Source organism: Pinus tabuliformis, chromosome 3_2 (genome assembly GCF_031772625.1).
Source record: "Pinus tabuliformis cultivar Carrire ecotype Pingquan chromosome 3_2, CPIR1, whole genome shotgun sequence".
In the NCBI taxonomy this organism is placed as follows: Eukaryota; Viridiplantae; Streptophyta; class Pinopsida; order Pinales; family Pinaceae; genus Pinus; species Pinus tabuliformis.
In genome coordinates, this window is record NC_142302.1 from 504613113 (window position 1) to 504632004 (window position 18892).

Consider the following 18892-nt stretch of genomic DNA (forward strand, 5'->3'; position numbering starts at 1 on the left):
TTTTGTTTTTTTAATTTTGTAGATAGAGAGTTTGAATAAATATGGGATAAATATATTTATCACTTTAAAATAATTTAAAACAGTTAAAATTATGAATTTTGACAATTTTTATTTAAATTTATAAAAATCTTTACTAATTTTTTTTAAAATATAATTAAAATTTCCATAATTTTCAAAAAAAGAAAACATAAATTTTAAACTGCTGACCTGTTTTACGACCTGTTTTATATCGATATATCCCTTCCCTCACAAGCATTTAACTTAAAAGGGCCAACAACAAGTCGGCTTCCGTTCCAAACTTTAACACTTCATTGATCCGCATTTAACTTAAAAGGGGCCAACAACAATGCGGCTCCCGTTCCAAACTCTAACCCTTCATTGATCCGCATTTAACTTAAAAGGGGCCAACAACATTGCGGCTCCCGTTCCAAACTCTAACCCTTCATTGATCCGCATTTAACTTAAAAGGGGCCAACAACATTGCGGCTCCCGTTCCAAACTCTAACACTTCATTGATCCGCATTTAACTTGAAAGGGACCAATCCAATTTAACACGCAAACGCACCCCATTCTAACATCGAATTAACTGACACGTGTAACCTCCGATGGGATTTGAACCTCACATTTTTTACACAATTAATAAACATATAAACACAAAAAATAATTAATAAATACGGTGACCATTTTACACATAATGATTTATACTAGCAATTGTCCCAAAAGGTACAAAGAGAGGTCGATAGGATTATTAATTTGGAATTGTAAAATTTAGTAGCAAATATTGCAGAGGGAAATCCCATGATATTACAGAATGAAATCCCATCAACGCTATCACAGTGGAGAGCTGCTTCACAAGGCAGGACATGGATTCTGCTTATTCACCACAGAAACTCTTGTTGTTGAAGATGAGAAGCAGCACAAAAGTAAGTCATTCCACAACTACTACAAACTTACAACAATATTAACATCCTGCAAATATTCTCATCTATGAGGAGCTTTGGGGGCCTATAGATTACAAGAGAATAGCAGAAATTCTTCACTAAACATGTTAGTAGCGTACTGATCATCTTGGCGGTTGGAGACAGAACTGGTGTTGAAGCTCTCTTTCCTCACAAACCCAGCAGGGGCTTTCTTGTCATAATTCTGAGTACAAAATTTGACTGTGATTTTCTGCATCTTTCTATTTATATACATTGTTTGAACTCCTTTACAAAATTTCCCACAGAAGAGAAACAAAAGATATTACAATCATATTGTAAGAGAAATGATCTGGCTACTAACAAATGAAAACCAACATGAAATGATGATTCAAGCACTACAGAGCTAAATCCTAGTTTTCAAAATACATTCTGTATTAACTACATGTGGGCATCAGACTGTCCTTGTACAGTGACTTAAGCTATTTGGCTAGCAACAAATGAAAAGAATTCAAAACGAAGATGTTATTACTAATCAAGTTTGACACAAGAATAGATATGCATATTAAGGGACACAACCACCTTTAAAGGAAAAGAAACAAATAATACTAAGATCCCCAGATATATATATAACAATAGTGTGGAGTTATTTCAACGAGGCTTGTCAAGGTAATCCCAGCTATTGTGGATCATGAGGCATTACTTTAAGAGACAATTACGAGATCAGTTTCAAAGCAGAGCTGTAGGAGATGGATCAAACAACAGAGCAGAACTTTATGCTTTTTGGTAGATTCTGAAAATAGCAATAGAGAAAGGTTTAAATTGTCTACAGGTGATAAGAGATTCCAAACACATTGCAGAGAGGTCAAATGGAAATTTCAATCAGGAAAATTTGCAGCTGGCCCATCATTGGACGGAATCAGAGAAGCAAGGAAAAATTCCATGTCATGATCTTTTCAGCATGTCTGCAAGGGATAAATATGAAGGCTGATATATTGTTCAAGTAAGCACTGAGGATGCAGAACAGATGGATGGAGATGATTGAATACCCCATCTGGACCTTCTCATTCAATCTATTTCTAATCAAGCTATTATAGTAATGACCTTTTGGATGGCTGTTTTGGAAGCAGTGTCAAAACTTAAACATCATACTTACCCTAAAATTATTATAACTGTTTACATGCTTTCCAGGACTTTAATTGCATACCATAGTTACACATAAAAGCCACGACATTAATTACATAACAGTTTGAAATAGTTCAGCATGCCTTCATAACATTGGAGATATTCCAACTGTGTTCATATTTGTCACTAATCCTGGATGACTTTAATTACAGTTCTCAGACCCTCTCCTTTAAGCATGTGATCAAATGCCTTGTTCATGTCAGCAAAAGAAACCTTGTCTGTAACAAATTTATCTAGTTCAAGCTCCTGCAAATTTAACAATCAAGGAAGGAAAGATTAAAACCGTAATTATAACTCTAATTAGATATGATAAGCATAGATTGCTCCCGTCATGGTACGGACAAAAAAAAAAACAACTGCGAAATATGACCACACAGTATTATCTACAGTTATGGTTTGAATAAGCTGTTACAACTATGTTATGAAGTCTTACCCCATTCAAATACATCTCTACAAGGCCTGGCAAATCAGTACGAGGCTTATAATTTCCAAAGAAGGTTCCTTTCAACGTTTTCTCGCTCAGAAAGTTTACAGGATTCGTTTTAAAGACTGCGTCTGAACGAGGGACCCCTGTTAAAACGGCTACACCCCAACCCTGCAAAAACAGAACTCTGATATCAAACATATGCATTGCCTGCATTTTCTTAATTAAATCGAAGCAATCAGTTTAAACTTTAAAGCTACAACTTAGAATTGAAATGATTGATGTATCTTAAACCAAAGGAAACCAAGAGCTAGTACATCATGGCAACATTCCAAAGCTTGAACCATGGCCTCAATACTCCCTGTGCATTCGACGCTGCAGTCCATCCCTCCATCAGTTTTTTCCGCAATTACCTGTAAACATTTTTTATAAGTGTTTGGAAATTAAGAGTCTACACTGCTTTGAATGGATGGTGAATGAGTGCACTCCATGCAAAAACTTAAAATCTCCCCCACCTAAGTACTAAAGCACCACACTAGTCAAAAGCGACCAATACTCTGATCTGGGAGAGAGTTTGATGATCATTTTGGGCAGCTCAACGTACCTGCTGAATAGATTTTTCGTACTCTTTAGGGTTTATAAATTCCATTACTCCAAATTGTTTTTTTGAGAAAGGAAAGGTTACAAGAAAGGGTTAAAAAGGCAATTCTACAAGTCAACATATCAACATATGTACACAGATTTTCCAATAATGGAAGTGGGAAATATACAATTACCTCGTTCATATCTCTCATTATTGAAATCGATTCCAATTATTCGAGCAGCTCCTGCAATTCTTGCACCTTCACAAGCCTGCGTAGTTAAACTCGGGTCAGAAGGCTAACATATAATTAAACTCTACCCTCATCATATTGGTCCCAATGAAAATGCAGGTAGGGGAAGTGAACAGAATAGTCCCTAGAAAAAGGTTTGAGGACTTTAAAACTGCAACATATACTAATATGCATACAGTGGAACATAAAGAGGGCACTTGTTATTAGTACTTACAGCAAGCCCAACAGCCCCCAGGCCAAATACTGCTACTATCGAACCCTTCTTGGGTTTGCCTGCGTTCAAAGTAGCACCTTCTAAATTCTTCAGAAACTAACTGTCACAACCTTATTTTTAATTCTTTAAATATAATTTAATTATTTCAATTATATTTATTCATTTTCTTTATACTATAACTTTTTTACACAACATTATACATGTGAATATTTTCTAAATTCTTCAGAAACTAACTGTCACAATCATTTACAGTCATTAATCTGGGGAAAATATTTCATCAGCAATAGTAAAGTTGATTGAAATTGGAAGGCATAGAAGGCTTTTTGATGAATTATTTTCAGATCTCACGGAAAAGTCCCAGCAATCCGTCCAAGCAGTGAACATTCGGCAATTTTATCATTCTGATACAAATTCAAGTGTCAAGGGAGCTCATTGAGCACACAGGCTACTTAGTCTGGAAGTAGCAACTGGCCAAAACAAAAGAAGAAACACCTGGTGTCTGCAAGCAGACAAATTCAATGAAGTTGGAACATGGAAACTCTGTTGCTATACAATAAGTAGACTTCCTTGCATATCAAGTGCCACAAATAGCAGGCTTCCCCCATCAATTAGAGAGAATAAACAGAATACAGTTATTCAATGCTAATCTAGACTCTAGAGCAATCCACATCCTATTGTATCTCTTTTACTTCTAATTACCAATATGTCACGGTTCTTACTAAGCATGCTCTCAAATCCTACATAACTATCTAGCCCAAGGGGGCAGTTCAACCAGTTATATCATAGATTTAGTGTCTTTGCATTGAATGGATTCCACTTAATTCTTCTATCATATATTTAGTGTGCTTCCAATTTACACATCCCAGAAGCAGGGAAGAAAGCTCTGGTGGAAGGTAAAAGGCTACAATTTTTCTTACAGGAAACTTTTCCATATATTCCTTGCTAGACCAGTTTACATTGCAGCTTGCTTGCATATCAGCACTCTGAGAGTAAGAATAGGCTTCACATCTCCAAGGCTATTCAAAAACATGTAAGAAGAAAGCATTGAACCATCAAGTGCACTTGTAACTGGAAAAATGGATGAAAGTGGGTGTGGGCTATTACTCAAAACATCAACCAGATATGACAGTGGTCTATTACTCTAACATTTAATACAATCTGTGCTTTGCAATTGTTTGCAGAGACCTGACTTCAGAGCCAAAGTTCCTCGAGTCTGAACTAAGGGTTGGCCATAAAGATTGAATGATCATAATATAAATAATGAAATATGACAACAAATAGCAACAATGTGGTGGGCTAAGATCCATGTGCAACACAATTTCTTTGTGAAGCTCAGCTAAAACACATCTTCGCATGAAGCTTACAAAAAAGGATCATTACCCTGCACGGAAAGGGAGACTTGGCATGAGATTCGTGTACTTGAAAAATAGAAAATAAAAATAGAGAGAAGGATCGATGACCTATGCTTTATACATCTTCCCCTTTCCTCTTTCTCTCAACCTTCATGTCCTAATGATGGATCCTGTTCTGGACTCGAAACAACGACTTCAAATGGAAACTGTGGATCAAGTTCCAGACACGGTTTCTTCAAATTCTGACCACCACAGAAGCTTACAAATAAGGAACATCTAGAGAGATTAATTATGATTTGGCCCTGTTGTCAGCAGTCTCAGCAATACGTTTCAAGTGTGAACAGCTTTCCATTTAACAGATTAAACATAGTAATTCAAAGAGAATTGGCAGGCCTTGATCTAGATTCAAATGCAAATACAGTGAGAAAATAGATTGTATCTGAATGGCTCTGTTTAATGGATTTGAAGTGGCAATTCAAAGAGAATTGCCAGGCCTCGATCTATATTCTAATCTAAATGTATTTTACTAGCAAATCAGATGTTTTTGGGTTTGGAAAGCAGAGCCCCGTTGCAATATCTTTAGTAGAAAAATACTGTCTTCAACTTGTTCTTGAACAAAAACCTCTTTGTTATTGTTTCTTTCAGATGCCCTAGATTTTATCTTCATCCATTTTCCTTTCTCCTCCCAAAAGTCTGGTGGCCCTTCCTCTATGCTATTATTATATAACAAACTTATTAATTAAGCAAAAAACAGTATCTTTGATTTTTATACCCATTGAAAGCCTGGATTAATTTGCAAAATCATTGTACTGCAAGACAGAAATTTCAAAGGGAAAAATGATTGCATGACTAACAGATCAGACAAAGATTTATGGAAGGCTTCATTTTGAATCAGATTATAAATAGATGTGTTGAAAAAATTTACTCAAGTCCAGGATTCCAACATTATCTGTAGCAATCGCATTGTGTGGTTAAAAGAAACTATTTTGTGTGTTTGCGAGTGCTTCATTATATTACTAAATAAATATATGACGCGTACAACGAATAGATATCATCTTACGATTCTTAACATATGGAGGAGGATTCTCACCATCTAAATGACATTGGCAGTGGCGACTATCTCTGTCACAATAATCTGAATGGCCCACAACCCCATACCACCATCCTGCCAAGTAAAAAAAGCAACAATGGATGAAAGATTATTTCCAAAATATTCATCATGTATTTTCCAACCATAAGAGGATATCAATTGAAGCATTAACAAAGTACTTATCTAGAGGGTTCACTTCGACTACTGATCAACATAAGAATAATTACAAGATATAATAAAACAGCCACTTGTGCACAAAATCCAGGACTTTAGTCCATAAAATGTATGAAAGCTACACGTACCATATGGGAATTCCTTGTTCCTTCTCCACTGTATCTCAACATGATCTCCAGGACATAGAACATTCAAACAAACAGATGGGTGAAGATCATGGGCAGGTGTGTCCACTGGAGGTGCTCGCAGCCTGTCCCACTGTACTCCTTCCTCAACAACAATTTTTCGATGACCATGTGGTGGATACCTGCAAAAGGAAACCCTTAAATTTTGATGCATTCATGCAAATACTCCCTGCTGGCAATATCCTGAGAAGTCAACTAGAACTAAGAATCAAGAACAAAATTTCAAAGTGAGTTCCATCCGTCTTAGGTTAGCGGCAAATTGGAGGGCTTGCTGCAATGTTGACCCAGGTTCAAACTTCAAAACCCAGCAAGCTTGCTCCTCTGGACCGTGATAAAGCATTCACCCACTCATTTTAGAGCTCTGGGTAGTGTTAATGCGGCAATTCTGGGTCTGTACTAAAGTGGAAGTGCTGTTAATGGTGGTCCTCTTGCTAATGCAGTCAAAGCCCTTAATTGACTCTCTGTAGCTGAAGATTTTTGTGCTGTAATGCCGATATTGAAAGAAGGTACATAGCGTCTCCAGGGGTTATGTTCCTTATCCTTTATGTTAAATAGTCAAAAGTAAAACACAAGAAAATGGGGAACCAATGAAGTTGACCAAAGAAATGAAGAAATGGGTATTGCAAAAGAAGAGGGTGTACACAAGCCATGTCATTTTATAAGCTGCTAGTATTAAAAATAAATAAAAATTGTAGTTATATCCTTCCAGGATTTAACAGGGTTTAAGAAAAATGCCATTTCCAAGAGTGCAAATATAATGAAAAAAATTCAAAAAGATATATTTAACATACCTGGCCTTGAAAGTATCGGTTTTGCTATCATAACTAAGCTTTGTGTCGTAACAAGATAGCATAAACCCAACATGTCCACGCTGCACAAAATGAAATCATCATGAATTAGGCCAACTCATATATCATTCTAATACCTGTCTCATGTTTTCCTTAAAACCCACTATTTCTCCAGAAATCATTGAAATCAAGCAAATTTAAATGAAATCTAGCAAAAAATACAACTATGTTTGTCATTATTATTGGTAAGGTTTAAAAAGGCATGTGACTACTTGTACAAGGCACCAAGCTTCACAAGAAAATCTATATTGACCTTATAATTTTGTAAGATAATTAGAAACAGTGGCCCTTATATTTTGATAATTTAGCAAGCAACCAGCAACATTTTGTCATTCATTCCCAGCCCTCAGAATTCCTTGCCTTAGGCCAAGAGGCTATTTACAGAATTTTGGTACCTACCTCGCGATTGTACACCTGAGCTGGAAACCAAAATTTACCACTTTCAAGTGCCAGATACCACACCATCACTGAATCACTGGGTGGGCCGCTTTTTCCTCCTTTGTTAATCTCTGGCCGTAATCTCAACCACGAAAATTGCCAAATGCAAGACAAGGACCTCAACCAGGCGTTAACTTTGCAGCCATCTAACACCCTTGTCTCATTACTCATTGTAACAGTCCATTGCCATTCACGGTAGGCTGCAGGACCAATAACCTTCCCCCATTTTTCTTTCAAACGAGGTTCCCACAGGTGATTGCTCCTACACCTCTCCCTTAGATCTCCGCAAACACATGCCATGTTACATAGGCTGGCAAGTGAAAGCCTGCTTAATATGCCTTCCAGTGCCAATTCAGGTAGATCTAAAATAGAAAAGTCTTTTACTTCTTCTACATTGTCTACTTTTTGAATACATTTTCTCTTCAAACCCGTTGGAGCAGACATTTTTACCAAGCTCCTCTTTCTGGTAAACTCCAGAAGCAGCTGCAACAGTCCCACACCGGACCCAACTGGAAAAACATTCATCTCATTCTTAGGCCAGCCTTTGACCCACAACAATAAAGGATGAAGGAATAGAGATTGAGATACTAATAGAAAAGAGAGGCAGGATATCAAGAAGAAAAACATTAGATTAGTTAAGATAGACAAGGGTGAGGCCCAACAAAGAGTTTAAAATTTAGACTAGTACATGTGGATCAATCACTGTGTGAACACGTCAGAAAAGCAAAAATAAAAACTCTTGTTATACTTTAGAGAACCCAGAATACACAAATTATATTTAAAATCGGATCTGCACTGGACCTTGAGAAAGATATGCCCATGTAAACGAACTCAGGTCTCTAAACAGATAATTCCTTCAATCCAGAGACCTGCAATGGTGTTTATAACCCAAGCTTACAAGAACATTTCTCAACTATGTTATAGGACCATCTCTCAGCAGATTATTCACCCCAGAGCCCAAACAGAATCCCATACATATGATGGCATGTAGCACTGCGAAAACTGGTTTTAAGCCTTGAACTATCAATACCAAGACAACTTGATTGCGAAGTGGATATTAAAAACAAATAAACAGCATCTCATAGGGCTTTGACCAATCCAAACCCAGTAAGAATGTTGAGTCCATGGACTTGGGCCAGGGATTCTGCACCTGACAGCCCGCAGATATTATGGGGTTTGTATATTGGGTATTGCATTGATTTTATTTGGACTCTACTGGCCCTCATAAAAACTGGACCTGTGTAAAAGCCCTCAATGTAAAACTGCTTGCATTAATATGATCATATAACCTCTTGGATGGGTACCTGTCCCGCTTGCAAAGAGGTTGGTATAATCTTATCTAATCAGATTGAATGAATGATACCTTCCTCGCCCCATCAAGTTAAGAAGTACAGACAGGCAGTCCCAATTAACAACAAAAAGTGAAAAGCAAGCAGGAGATGTGAGGCTGGGGATGTGTACCCCGCTCACATTACATACAGAAATAGACCACCTGCTACAACAACATACACAGCAGTTACTCTTCTTTCTCAATGGATATCAGGAGAAGGTTAATTGAAATAAGTGGGTTTCACTCAATTTTTATCGTCCACTTACCCATTTAAACCAATGCCTCCTCCCTGTCCCTGTGATTCTTTCAATAACCGAGATGCTGAGCAACCAATCCAACTCCACGTTCTTCACAAAAACATTGAATCTATGCACAAGCTGATGGACAGAATCGTACCTCTTGCCATATCTGCACAAGATTGAAAGAAAAGTATTACAAACTTTCACTGAATGCAATTTTTAACCGACCTCTTCAATACCCCCATACATAACTATCTATTCCCATTCATATTGCAACAGTACATGCTACAAGGCGGCCATGAATGCGATTCTAACACAAAGCTAGAAAACCCAATCAGACACAGATAAGATAAGAAGAGATCTCAGCTATCAGAACCATTTGAATAAATCACATCACAGACCTGACAGCGAACTCCGCAAACTGTAGAGACTTGGGATTGGTTCCCAAGATTTTAACCAAATTGGACTCCAGGTTCTGGATCTTGTCAGTGACCATATCAATATACCCCGTTTCTTCAAACGACCTGGCAGCAGATACAGATACGGCCAGCAAAAACAAAGTGCTCAGAACAATGGCGAGGACGCGAGCCATGGCGGGCGAGACTGTTGAAACCTCTGAACAGAGCAAAGGTGAGATCAGTGGTGAAGAAAGAATGAGGTGGGGGTTGGTTGGAGAGCTGGTAGATCCCTCGTATCTGTTAATATAGCGAAGGGTTCATAGGGAATCTGGTCAAAGGCGGTGTAGAGATGTGAGGTCGGAGTCAGAGAAAGCACGAAGTTCTCAGCGAAATCACGACAGATGCTACCAAACGGACGAAAACCCTGAAGTTCTCGGCACTGAGAATAAACAGAAGCCCGATGCCAGGTGTCAACTTGAGATTGAAAAGGACGACGAAAGTCTGTTTCAATAGGAAGGCCTATCGGCCTAAATATAATTAATAAACATAGAAATACGTTGACTATTTTATAAATAATAATTTATAATTGTAGTATTTTATTTTATCATTTTATATTTAATTTTATTTTTTTTTAAGTAAAGTTAATCTATTAATATGTAACAAAATATGAGTACAATGAGGCACAGGCCTCAGCAGTGCTGAACATTGTTTTTCAGAAAATAACTTGACTGCCCCATCGATGGGGAAACCAGTCCGCAAGGGCAAAAAATACCCAGATATGGGATATCAGTCTTTAAAACAGGAAAAAACAAAACAAGAGAAGTTCCAACGGGACAATCATAAACCCAGAAAAGTTCCAACAGAACAATCATAACAGAAAAGAGCCAGTCAGCAAAGGAGACCTCAGCTGGCATATGGGTGGCACCTGGCTGCCACGCGTCGTCATTTGAGCTCGTCTGGGACGGGTATCTCTTCGATAGGGCACGCATACTGATACCAATCATCCTCCTCCTCCGACATGCCGCTATGTGGCCCACGCGCAGGTTGGACGCCACCAGAGCTACCAGCAGCTGCATGCGGTCCTGACGTGTCAACCATGCTGCCACCTGGTGGTCGCATGGCTCCAGAACTTCCTCCCGCTGCATGCTGACCGCCACCCAGGGCCTTGCCATGCAGAGTACCCATTTCCTCGTCCAGCGAATGCTTTCCAGTATCTCGACCATTCCTGTGTCTGTGAGCCTCCTGTTGCTGCGCTTCAGTACTTCCTGACGGGGCAGCTTGCGGCTCATTTTCTTCAGTGAAAACGATGGTAATGGTGGCAGTAATAACTGGTTTGTTCAGGTTGCTGTGGAATCTGAATTGGGTCGAGTGGGGAGCTGGGTGAGGGGGCAATGGGAAGTTGGCAGTGTGAACCACGACATCGCTTCGGCAAACACCTGGAAACTGTGCGCGACCCCGACCACTGTGGGTATTAGGATACCTGCCTGAAACAGAGCTATGGGGGTAAGGAAGTTCAGGGGAAGGAGAGGGGGAGGCGGGGTCAGGGCTCGGCATCACCTGAGGGCGGACGCTACCACCACGATTACCACCTCTGTGACTTCTCATGCGATGACGAATACGAGCCATGGCAAAATGCCAAGCCGAGTTTTCAGTGGGAGAGATGGCTGAGGAATTAAGCAGAGGATGAGCAAGGGAAGGCTGGGCGGAGGTCAAATTGCAAAGCCTGGATTGAGAATAGTGATGCCCATTGCCAAGGTCGACACAACTCACTAACCAACAACGGCTCCCTGTGACAGTTCGAGAGCAGGGTGCAGCAGCTTGGGGCGGACAATTGCAATGGAGCAGGGGGGGAGGGACAACAGTATGGTGAGGGGAGTCCATATCTGTGCAAATAATGGCCAGGTCTCGGCCCGAGCACCCATTAAATGCTGGTTGCAGGCGGCCATGAATTCGGCTCAGGCTGGCGTGGGAGGGAATGCTGACGGCCAGATGGCTCGTCCTCTCGCCGCCTACTAGTCTAATCTTCATTAATACCTTGATTTTCACCCACATCTGGGTTATATTTAAATTTAATTATTAAATATATAAAAATTTAATATTTATAATAATTTTTCTTTCTAAGTTTTTTAGGATGATGATTAATATTCACTCAAATTTTTATTGTTTATTAGACTTTAAGAATGTAATAAATTTTAAAAATGTAATAGATTAATTATAATTGTGACCATTTTATTTTAGAATTTTATATTTAAATTTAATTATTAAATATATTAAAATTTAATATGTATAATAATTTTTTTTTCTAAGTTCTTTATAATGATGATGATCAGAGTCCACTAAGACCTATATTGTCTATTGGACTTTAAGAATGTAATAGATTAATTAGAATTTTTTAATATTTTATTTCTAGGCTAAGAAAGAAGTCAGATAATCACTCTCACATCACCAAAGATCAATGAGTTAAAAGATCAAGAATGTTGTTAGTGTGATAGATATTTTGAAAGTTACATGGAATGTGAGTATGTCAATAAATAGTTATTGGTCAATATGTTAATATGATCAATTTTCTTTTTTTCATATGGCATATATATCTATTCTAGGAGATCCATTGATTTATTATAGGAAATACCTCTTTCAAATTCTTTAGTGGAAGTCTGGTGACAAGTAAATGATAGCTACAAACCGTTGTTTAAATCTTTGTGGAACATATCTATGATAGACCTTGTTATCTGGGGATTCAATATTTTAGAAATGAAATATCCAACGAGGTATGACCATCTTAATGAAGATAATTGGTCTTATGTACTATAAACATGGATTGATTTCAACAAGTCTCCTAGGATTGCACAGGTGACAAAAATTTTGATCCAATGTTGTTTTGGGAATTGACAAACACCTAGTTTCACTATGAAACTCAAGAGAATTAGTTGTAATCTTGACAATGTTCGCATTAGAGAAATTTTGAGGTCTGAAATAAGCCTCAAATCACAAATGTACAACCAAAATCAACTTTATAAGAACCAATAGGATTCAAGATGATAATGTCAACAATGGGGGATGATTCATTATTTTTGAAGTAAAAAAGTAAAAAGATTAGAAAATAAAAAAATAGAAAAACTACATTTTCAATTCATATTTTCAACTTATCTCTCTATGGTTTTGCTCAAATTTCATGTAGGAGCAATCGTTGGATGCATAATTTGATTCTTCAACCAAGGAGTACTCATGTTTCATACTTTCAATAAATCTTGCTACACAAAAAATGAAAAATACATGAAAAACATGATTGCAATAATGTTTTTTCATGTATTTCTCATTTTTCATGTAGCAGGGTCCATCAAAAGTATGCAACATGGGTACTCATTGGATGAGGAATTAAATTATGCATCTAACGAATGCTCCCACTCGAAATTTGAGTAAAACCCTAGGGAGATAAGTTGAAAATACGAGTTGAAAATATATATATATATATATATATTTTTTTTTTTTTCCCTCTAAAATTTGATGATGTAATCTAATATTATTTTATTATTTCCATTATTATTTTATAATATTCCTTAGTAGGCCCATTTTAGACCTCAAAATTTCTCTAATGCTTTCTTTTTAACACTAGTCAAGATAGAGAGATCATTTTGGTTTTCGAGATTGGGGTTAATCACCTCCTTCTAATATTATAGTTTCCTTTATCCCTTCAATACTTTATTTCCCCACAATTTCTCCTCAAATTTAAAAGTAATAATATTTTCAATAGTATTCGAATTCTACAACATGATCTCCTCCTTTATTCCCCAATCGTCTAGCCAATATTGGGCATCCTTATGCCACCCTCGCTTGAGTCAAAGGTGGCGGGAGGGTGGCGGTGTTCGCTAGAGTTAGAAGCAATTTTAGGAAACATCTTAACATCCATGTAGTATAGATTCTTCTTATACATAAGATACCTAATCATAGTCATGCTTTCAATGGGGGAACACTTGCTACAATCAGGAGGATAGGGTACAGAGTATTTCCTTTAATCTTCAGCTTGTAGGTTATAAATTGCTTTTGAATTTGTTCAATCTTCCTCCACGACTCTATGCATATATTGCAATCCCAAACTTCACATCCACATGAAATAAAAGGAGTGTCAAATAGGAGCTTATTTTCATTCCAAATTCAAAGAACCGCCAAATTACAATTGTTTTCAAGCCCATAGTAAGTTTTCCAATCTCTATTTATCATTTTCTCAATGCTATAATTCTAATTGAGCTTATGATGGATGTAAATTCCCAAATATTTGTATGAAGGAACTTCCCCCAACAAGCTATTGTCATAAATGAAAGTATCATAGGTGATGTTTTTGGATTTAATTATCATAACTTTAGTTTTGTTAGTATTTACAATCATATCCATCTTGGTGCATAAATATTGGAGGATTCTAGGTTGATTGCCAAGATTGTAATGGTTTGATGTCAAAAATATAATATCATTAGGATAAATGAGAAGAGTTATGACCATACTAGTGAGTATGAAGCCAACACAACCTGCATCTTCCAAACACTCTTCTACCTTATCTTGATGTATATGCCAAAGGGGGTAGGGGGATAAGGAACACCCTTGCTTGACTCAAATATTGCATATAATTTTGTACGTCCAACCCTAAGTGGTATTAATCTTTACAATAACATTTTTGTACAACCTTGTCACAACAACCCTCAACTTGACAGGAACCATTATCTCTTCTATTCCATGACTTTGTTATAGGAATGGTATCAAAAGATTTTCTAAAGTCAACAAAACAAGAAAAGAGATTAATTTTATTCTTTGCGACATTCTTGTGCAATTAACCTAAGAGTAACAACATGGTCCATATTTGAATGCTATCTCATAAAGCCAGCTTGGCCTTTATCTCTTTTACCATGGCTTTAAAGCCAAAGGCTAATCTTATTTTCCAAAATAAGCTCGTACAACTTGTCTTAGATATGGAAAATCATAATGGTTCTATCATTAGAAGAAATGCATTTATCCCCACTTTTAAAGATAAGCATAATAAGGCTCTATGTCTAAGGTTTAGGGAAGCCTTTCTTCACTACTTAATTAAAGAGCATGTGTATATGCAGGACAAGGACACATTCTACCATTTTAAAATTTTCATTTTGGTAGCCTTCAATGTTCTTAGCTTTCCCATTAGCCAAATTCTTAACCCCAAACTCAACATCTTCCAAAGAAAAATCATCATCCTTTATAGGGGAATTCAAAATGATGTCCATGGTTTTAGGGATTCATAGAGGTTTTTAAGGTAAATATTCTAGTTCTTTAAGGGAATCAAGTGATTTTCTTTAGTCTTATAAATGCAATTTTTCTTCCAAAACATTCTAGGATTAGACTTAGAGAGGTGTTATAACCACTCTTTCTTTCTACTTATATAATATCTTTTATTTCTTTTAATAAGGGTTTTGTACGTATTTATCTTATCAAGGTTTAAGGTTTCATTAGGAGCGTCCCTAATCTCCTTTCTAGCAATTTTGCAGTCGTTACCATACCAAGGGTTGGTAGTTCTATTATTTATTATATGACACCTTGGTAGACAAATTGATACTTGTAGCAAAGAGAGTTGTAGTAAAATTATGATATAGAGGTTTTTAATGTTATCCTTACAATTTAAGAGGTGTAAATCCCTATTTAAATCAGTTAGAAAGAGAACCATTTTATTGATCCAGATTGGATCATTATATTGTGAAGACATCAATGATCGGAAGACGCGAGTGGAAACCATGTGAAATTTGAAGAAAGTCCATGTCATCAGTCACTACAAGTCCTAGTCATCAATAGTAGTGACTTGTCATGTCCTTAGCACATCATGATGTGGAAGTTATGATGTAATCATGTAATAATTGTAAAGGCAAAGAAGTGGAATTCCAAGAGTCATGTATGGACAAAATAGCCATGTATAAAATAACAAAAGACATGCAATACCAAGAGTCATAAATAATTCCAAAATTCATTTGGAAGTCCAATGGTTCTAGAAGTACAAAGGTCATTAGAAGTTGGAAATCCAAGAGTAATGTGGATATGAAAGGTAATGCCTCATGTTATAAAAGGATCCTCATTTCTCATGCAAAGGAATTTTAACCTTGACTTCTCTCATAGGCACTAGAGAGATAGATATAATACTTTTGGGGAGCAAGTAGTGGCTCTAATACTCAAATATTGGAGCTAGTGGTGTTCATTGTGCTTATGTATCTTGGAACTTTTGCTTAATATTTAAAGCCTTTCTGTAATCAGATTTTCATGCATGAATCATAGATGTTTTGAGACTATTCTTCTAATGTTTGTTGTTTATGTTGGCTTTCATATGTACTGAAATAATTGAACTATTTCGGTAACTTTGGTGCTCAACTTATTAGAAATGTGTTGTAATGGTTTAACGATCGTGGCATCTATGTGAACTATTTCGCTTGATGTTCAATGATTCTTTTTTGTTTATGTGTGTGTGTCTCCATTATATTAGTACTATTACTTATCTTTTAGAGACTCACTTTCTCTCCATCGCAATGAAAGAACCTTAATAGATCAACAATTGAACATCACATAAGGCACACTCCCTTGCTCATTCAAAAGCACATGTGCACATCTCTCTTGTGCTAACCACTTAAGCCAAGGAAAATATTTAAGTAAATGATAGTCAGGTTGTATTCCAGATGGGATTCCTACACCAATCATTGTGAGGTCTAATCGGGACCTCACATTGGGAGATCCCTTGTATGTTGACGTTATCCAACACCATCAACATTTTGGCACTAGAAGGAGGGAAACCAACATTTTATGGCTGATAACTCTACACATCCCAATCATTAATCCTCTGGTCGAGGTAGTAATATTCTGAGCACCATTCCAACTCCTATTCCTGAAGTAGGAGGGTTTTCTCAACCTGGTTCACAGTTGGCCTACGAGCTTACCTACAAACAACTCCGGGAACTTCACCCTATGCTCCTCGGTTTGAAAAAACTATTGGTTTACTCCCTGTTACTCATAACCATCCTCATCATCCTAAGAAGAAATAAAAAACACGTACTGGTGTGTTGGTCACATCGGTGGAAGATTTGGTTTTCACCACTCTTGAGGAGTTAGCAAAGCCTTCATAAGACATAGTTCAACAAGAGCCACTTCCACCCATTCATGAAGAGTATGAGGAATACATTGTTCTTTCTAATGAATAGAAACCGACAATTGAATTATATTTTAACGATAGTTTAAACAATGAAGGAAATTAAGGCTCATCAGATTCTGAAATGGAGGAGGAACCAAGAGACGAAGACATGGTACTGGTGTGTCGGTAACATCAGTAGAAGATTTGGTTTTCACCACTCTTGAGGAGTTAGTAGAGCCTTCATAAGACACAATTCAACAAGAGCCACTTCCACCCATTCACGAAGAGTATGAGGAATACATTGTTCTTTCTAATGAAGAGAAACTGACAATTGAGTTATAATTTAACGATAGTTTAATAGTGAAGGAAAATAAGGCTCATCAGATTCTGAAATGGAGGAGGAACCAAGAGATAAAGACATGGTTGATTAGGACTTGGATTTGATGCCCCAAGGGTCACCTACCCTTTCAAATAACCTTCATAAAATTCTTAGACATCTATTGAAGTTGTTACCAAATTTTGATTCATATAAGATGCCTAAGGCAGAAGATCATATTAGTGATTTCTACATGCATCTACGAATGTTAGAGGTATGGTATGATGATGTTTCTTGTAGGTTTTTTCCTTTCACATTATAAGGTAGAACATCAACATGGTACGTCAATAGTCTGTCTGTTAATTCAGTCCATGGTTTGAGGGAGTTTAATAAATTATTTTTGGAGAAATTTACTGATGAAAATACTCCCGCCATGTTATTAAAAGAGATCATAAATATTAAGATGGGGCAAAGGTAGAAAGTTAAATAATTCAATCAAAATCTCAATCGTATATTGAAAAAGTTTCCCCCATGCATGCAACCTCATGATTCCATTACTATTGATTACTATACAACTGGCTTGCCCACAAACATTTCCTCTTTGTTAAATAAGCTGCAAAGAAGACACTAGCTCTAAACTTTGCAGAAGTGATCACCATGTAAAAATAATTGCATGCCATTGGAGTTATTATGAACGTTGATGACTTTAAAGGCTCCAAGAAGACTCGCAAGAAGTCTCAACCTTCTTCAAGTAAGGCTAAAGAAAAGGATTCTATGGATATCAAGAACTTGACTAGATCTTTAAAGGCACTCATTAACAAAGTTTTAGAATTAAAGATAAGGTCAAACGAGACTTATATCAGTACCAAGTCACCTAAGTCTTTCCCTTTTAGAAGGAATAAAAACAACAACAACAACAACAATCAAATGACTAAATCTACACAGAGTTCTAATGTTGTGTTGCATATTGAAAGTATAGGCATGAATAACTGTTGTTCTTTCCATTAGGAATGACATTAAGAGAAAACATGCCCACTGTGGAACCACAACATGAATTATTTGGTTGCACACATTGTTGATACTTTACTAGCTAATGAGCAGTCCGAGCAGATGGAAGAAACAAATGAATCTGCAATGGCTGATGGAAGTACATGTATTGGTCATGCAGTTAATGATTTTGATTGTATTCTCAATACTGACAAGAAGAGTGCTAAAGAACCACCACAAAGCTAAGCCCCACCTAAGAAACAAAATAGTTGAAATAATTTGAGGCATCAAGGGCCCATTTCTGAACAGGAGGGGATGAGACAAAAATTGAAGGAGAAATTGTTAAGAAGGATCTCACCACCAACTAATCTCGTTCATAATGCATGGAGTAAGTATGGGAATGCTACAACCTCTAAGAACATTTCCACCAACAACAAGAACAAGTCCATCACTCTGGAAGTGTCAAATAAAGCTACTCCTTTAGACACTTCAACACTACTTTCTAAAGGTGAAACAATTGATTATAATATCGTTGAAGACTTGAAGAGAGCTTGTGCTGACATTTCCATATTTGAGCTCGCGAAGATAGCAGGCCAGCGTGAACTGCTTGTCTAAGCCTTTTCACAGTGTTCAGGTGAAAAAGCTTCTACTTCTCAAAATATGTCTAGTAAGTCTTTTGGAGCCCTTGAATCTGTAGTTAATGCTATCACATTAGATGCTAACAATATATGCCTCCTAGTTTTGCTAACTTTTGAAATTTTCAATCATAATGTCCATAATTGTTTAGTTGATTCCGATGCATCTGTGAATGTAATGCCATTATATGTTGCAAAGAA

General features: G+C 37.0%; 2 protein-coding genes across 7 annotated transcripts; both read right to left on the reverse strand.

Moving 5' to 3' along the window:
* Positions 1-2228: 2228 nt before the first annotated feature.
* LOC149181508 (alcohol dehydrogenase-like) lies at positions 2229-2912 on the reverse strand. Its single transcript, XM_089414237.1, has 3 exons — positions 2844-2912; positions 2536-2697; positions 2229-2348 (listed from the first exon to the last, which is right to left on the reverse strand). The coding sequence occupies exons 1-3, from the start codon at positions 2910-2912 to the stop codon at positions 2229-2231; spliced, it is 351 nt and encodes a 116-aa protein (XP_089270363.1).
* LOC149181509 (F-box protein At2g32560-like) lies at positions 2550-9911 on the reverse strand. 6 transcript variants are annotated; one of them, XM_089416642.1, is made up of 9 exons: positions 9631-9911; positions 9257-9398; positions 7166-7245; positions 6318-6496; positions 6016-6090; positions 3574-3650; positions 3303-3378; positions 2844-2939; positions 2550-2697 (listed from the first exon to the last, which is right to left on the reverse strand). In XM_089416642.1, the coding sequence occupies exons 1-8, from the start codon at positions 9819-9821 to the stop codon at positions 2920-2922; spliced, it is 840 nt and encodes a 279-aa protein (XP_089272768.1). In that variant the 5' UTR covers positions 9822-9911; the 3' UTR covers positions 2550-2697; positions 2844-2919. The 6 variants fall into 6 exon arrangements, with proteins under 6 accessions (XP_089272768.1, XP_089272764.1, XP_089272762.1 ...); XM_089416638.1 differs by lacking the exon at positions 9631-9911 and adding an exon at positions 7622-8169 and having other exon boundaries at positions 9257-9624; XM_089416636.1 differs by lacking the exons at positions 9257-9398; positions 9631-9911 and adding an exon at positions 7622-9104.
* Positions 9912-18892: the final 8981 nt, after the last annotated feature.

Excerpts from the sequence above, each read along its gene's own strand:
- LOC149181508 (XM_089414237.1), bottom strand. The coding sequence starts at position 2,912 with ATGGACTGCAGCGTCGAATGCACAGGGAGTATTGAGGCCATGGTTCAA. Across the intron at positions 2,698-2,843 it reads CTTTGGAATGTTGCCATGAT|GGTTGGGGTGTAGCCGTTTT; the intron begins GTACTAGCTCTT and ends CTGTTTTTGCAG. Across the intron at positions 2,349-2,535 it reads TAGAGATGTATTTGAATGGG|GAGCTTGAACTAGATAAATT; the intron begins GTAAGACTTCAT and ends TTAAATTTGCAG.
- LOC149181509 (XM_089416636.1), bottom strand. The coding sequence starts at position 8,287 with ATGTTTTTCTTCTTGATATCCTGCCTCTCTTTTCTATTAGTATCTCAA. Across the intron at positions 7,246-7,621 it reads CTCAGGTGTACAATCGCGAG|CGTGGACATGTTGGGTTTAT; the intron begins GTAGGTACCAAA and ends CATTTTGTGCAG. Across the intron at positions 3,651-6,015 it reads CTGCCAATGTCATTTAGATG|GTGCTACTTTGAACGCAGGC; the intron begins GTGAGAATCCTC and ends AGAATTTAGAAG.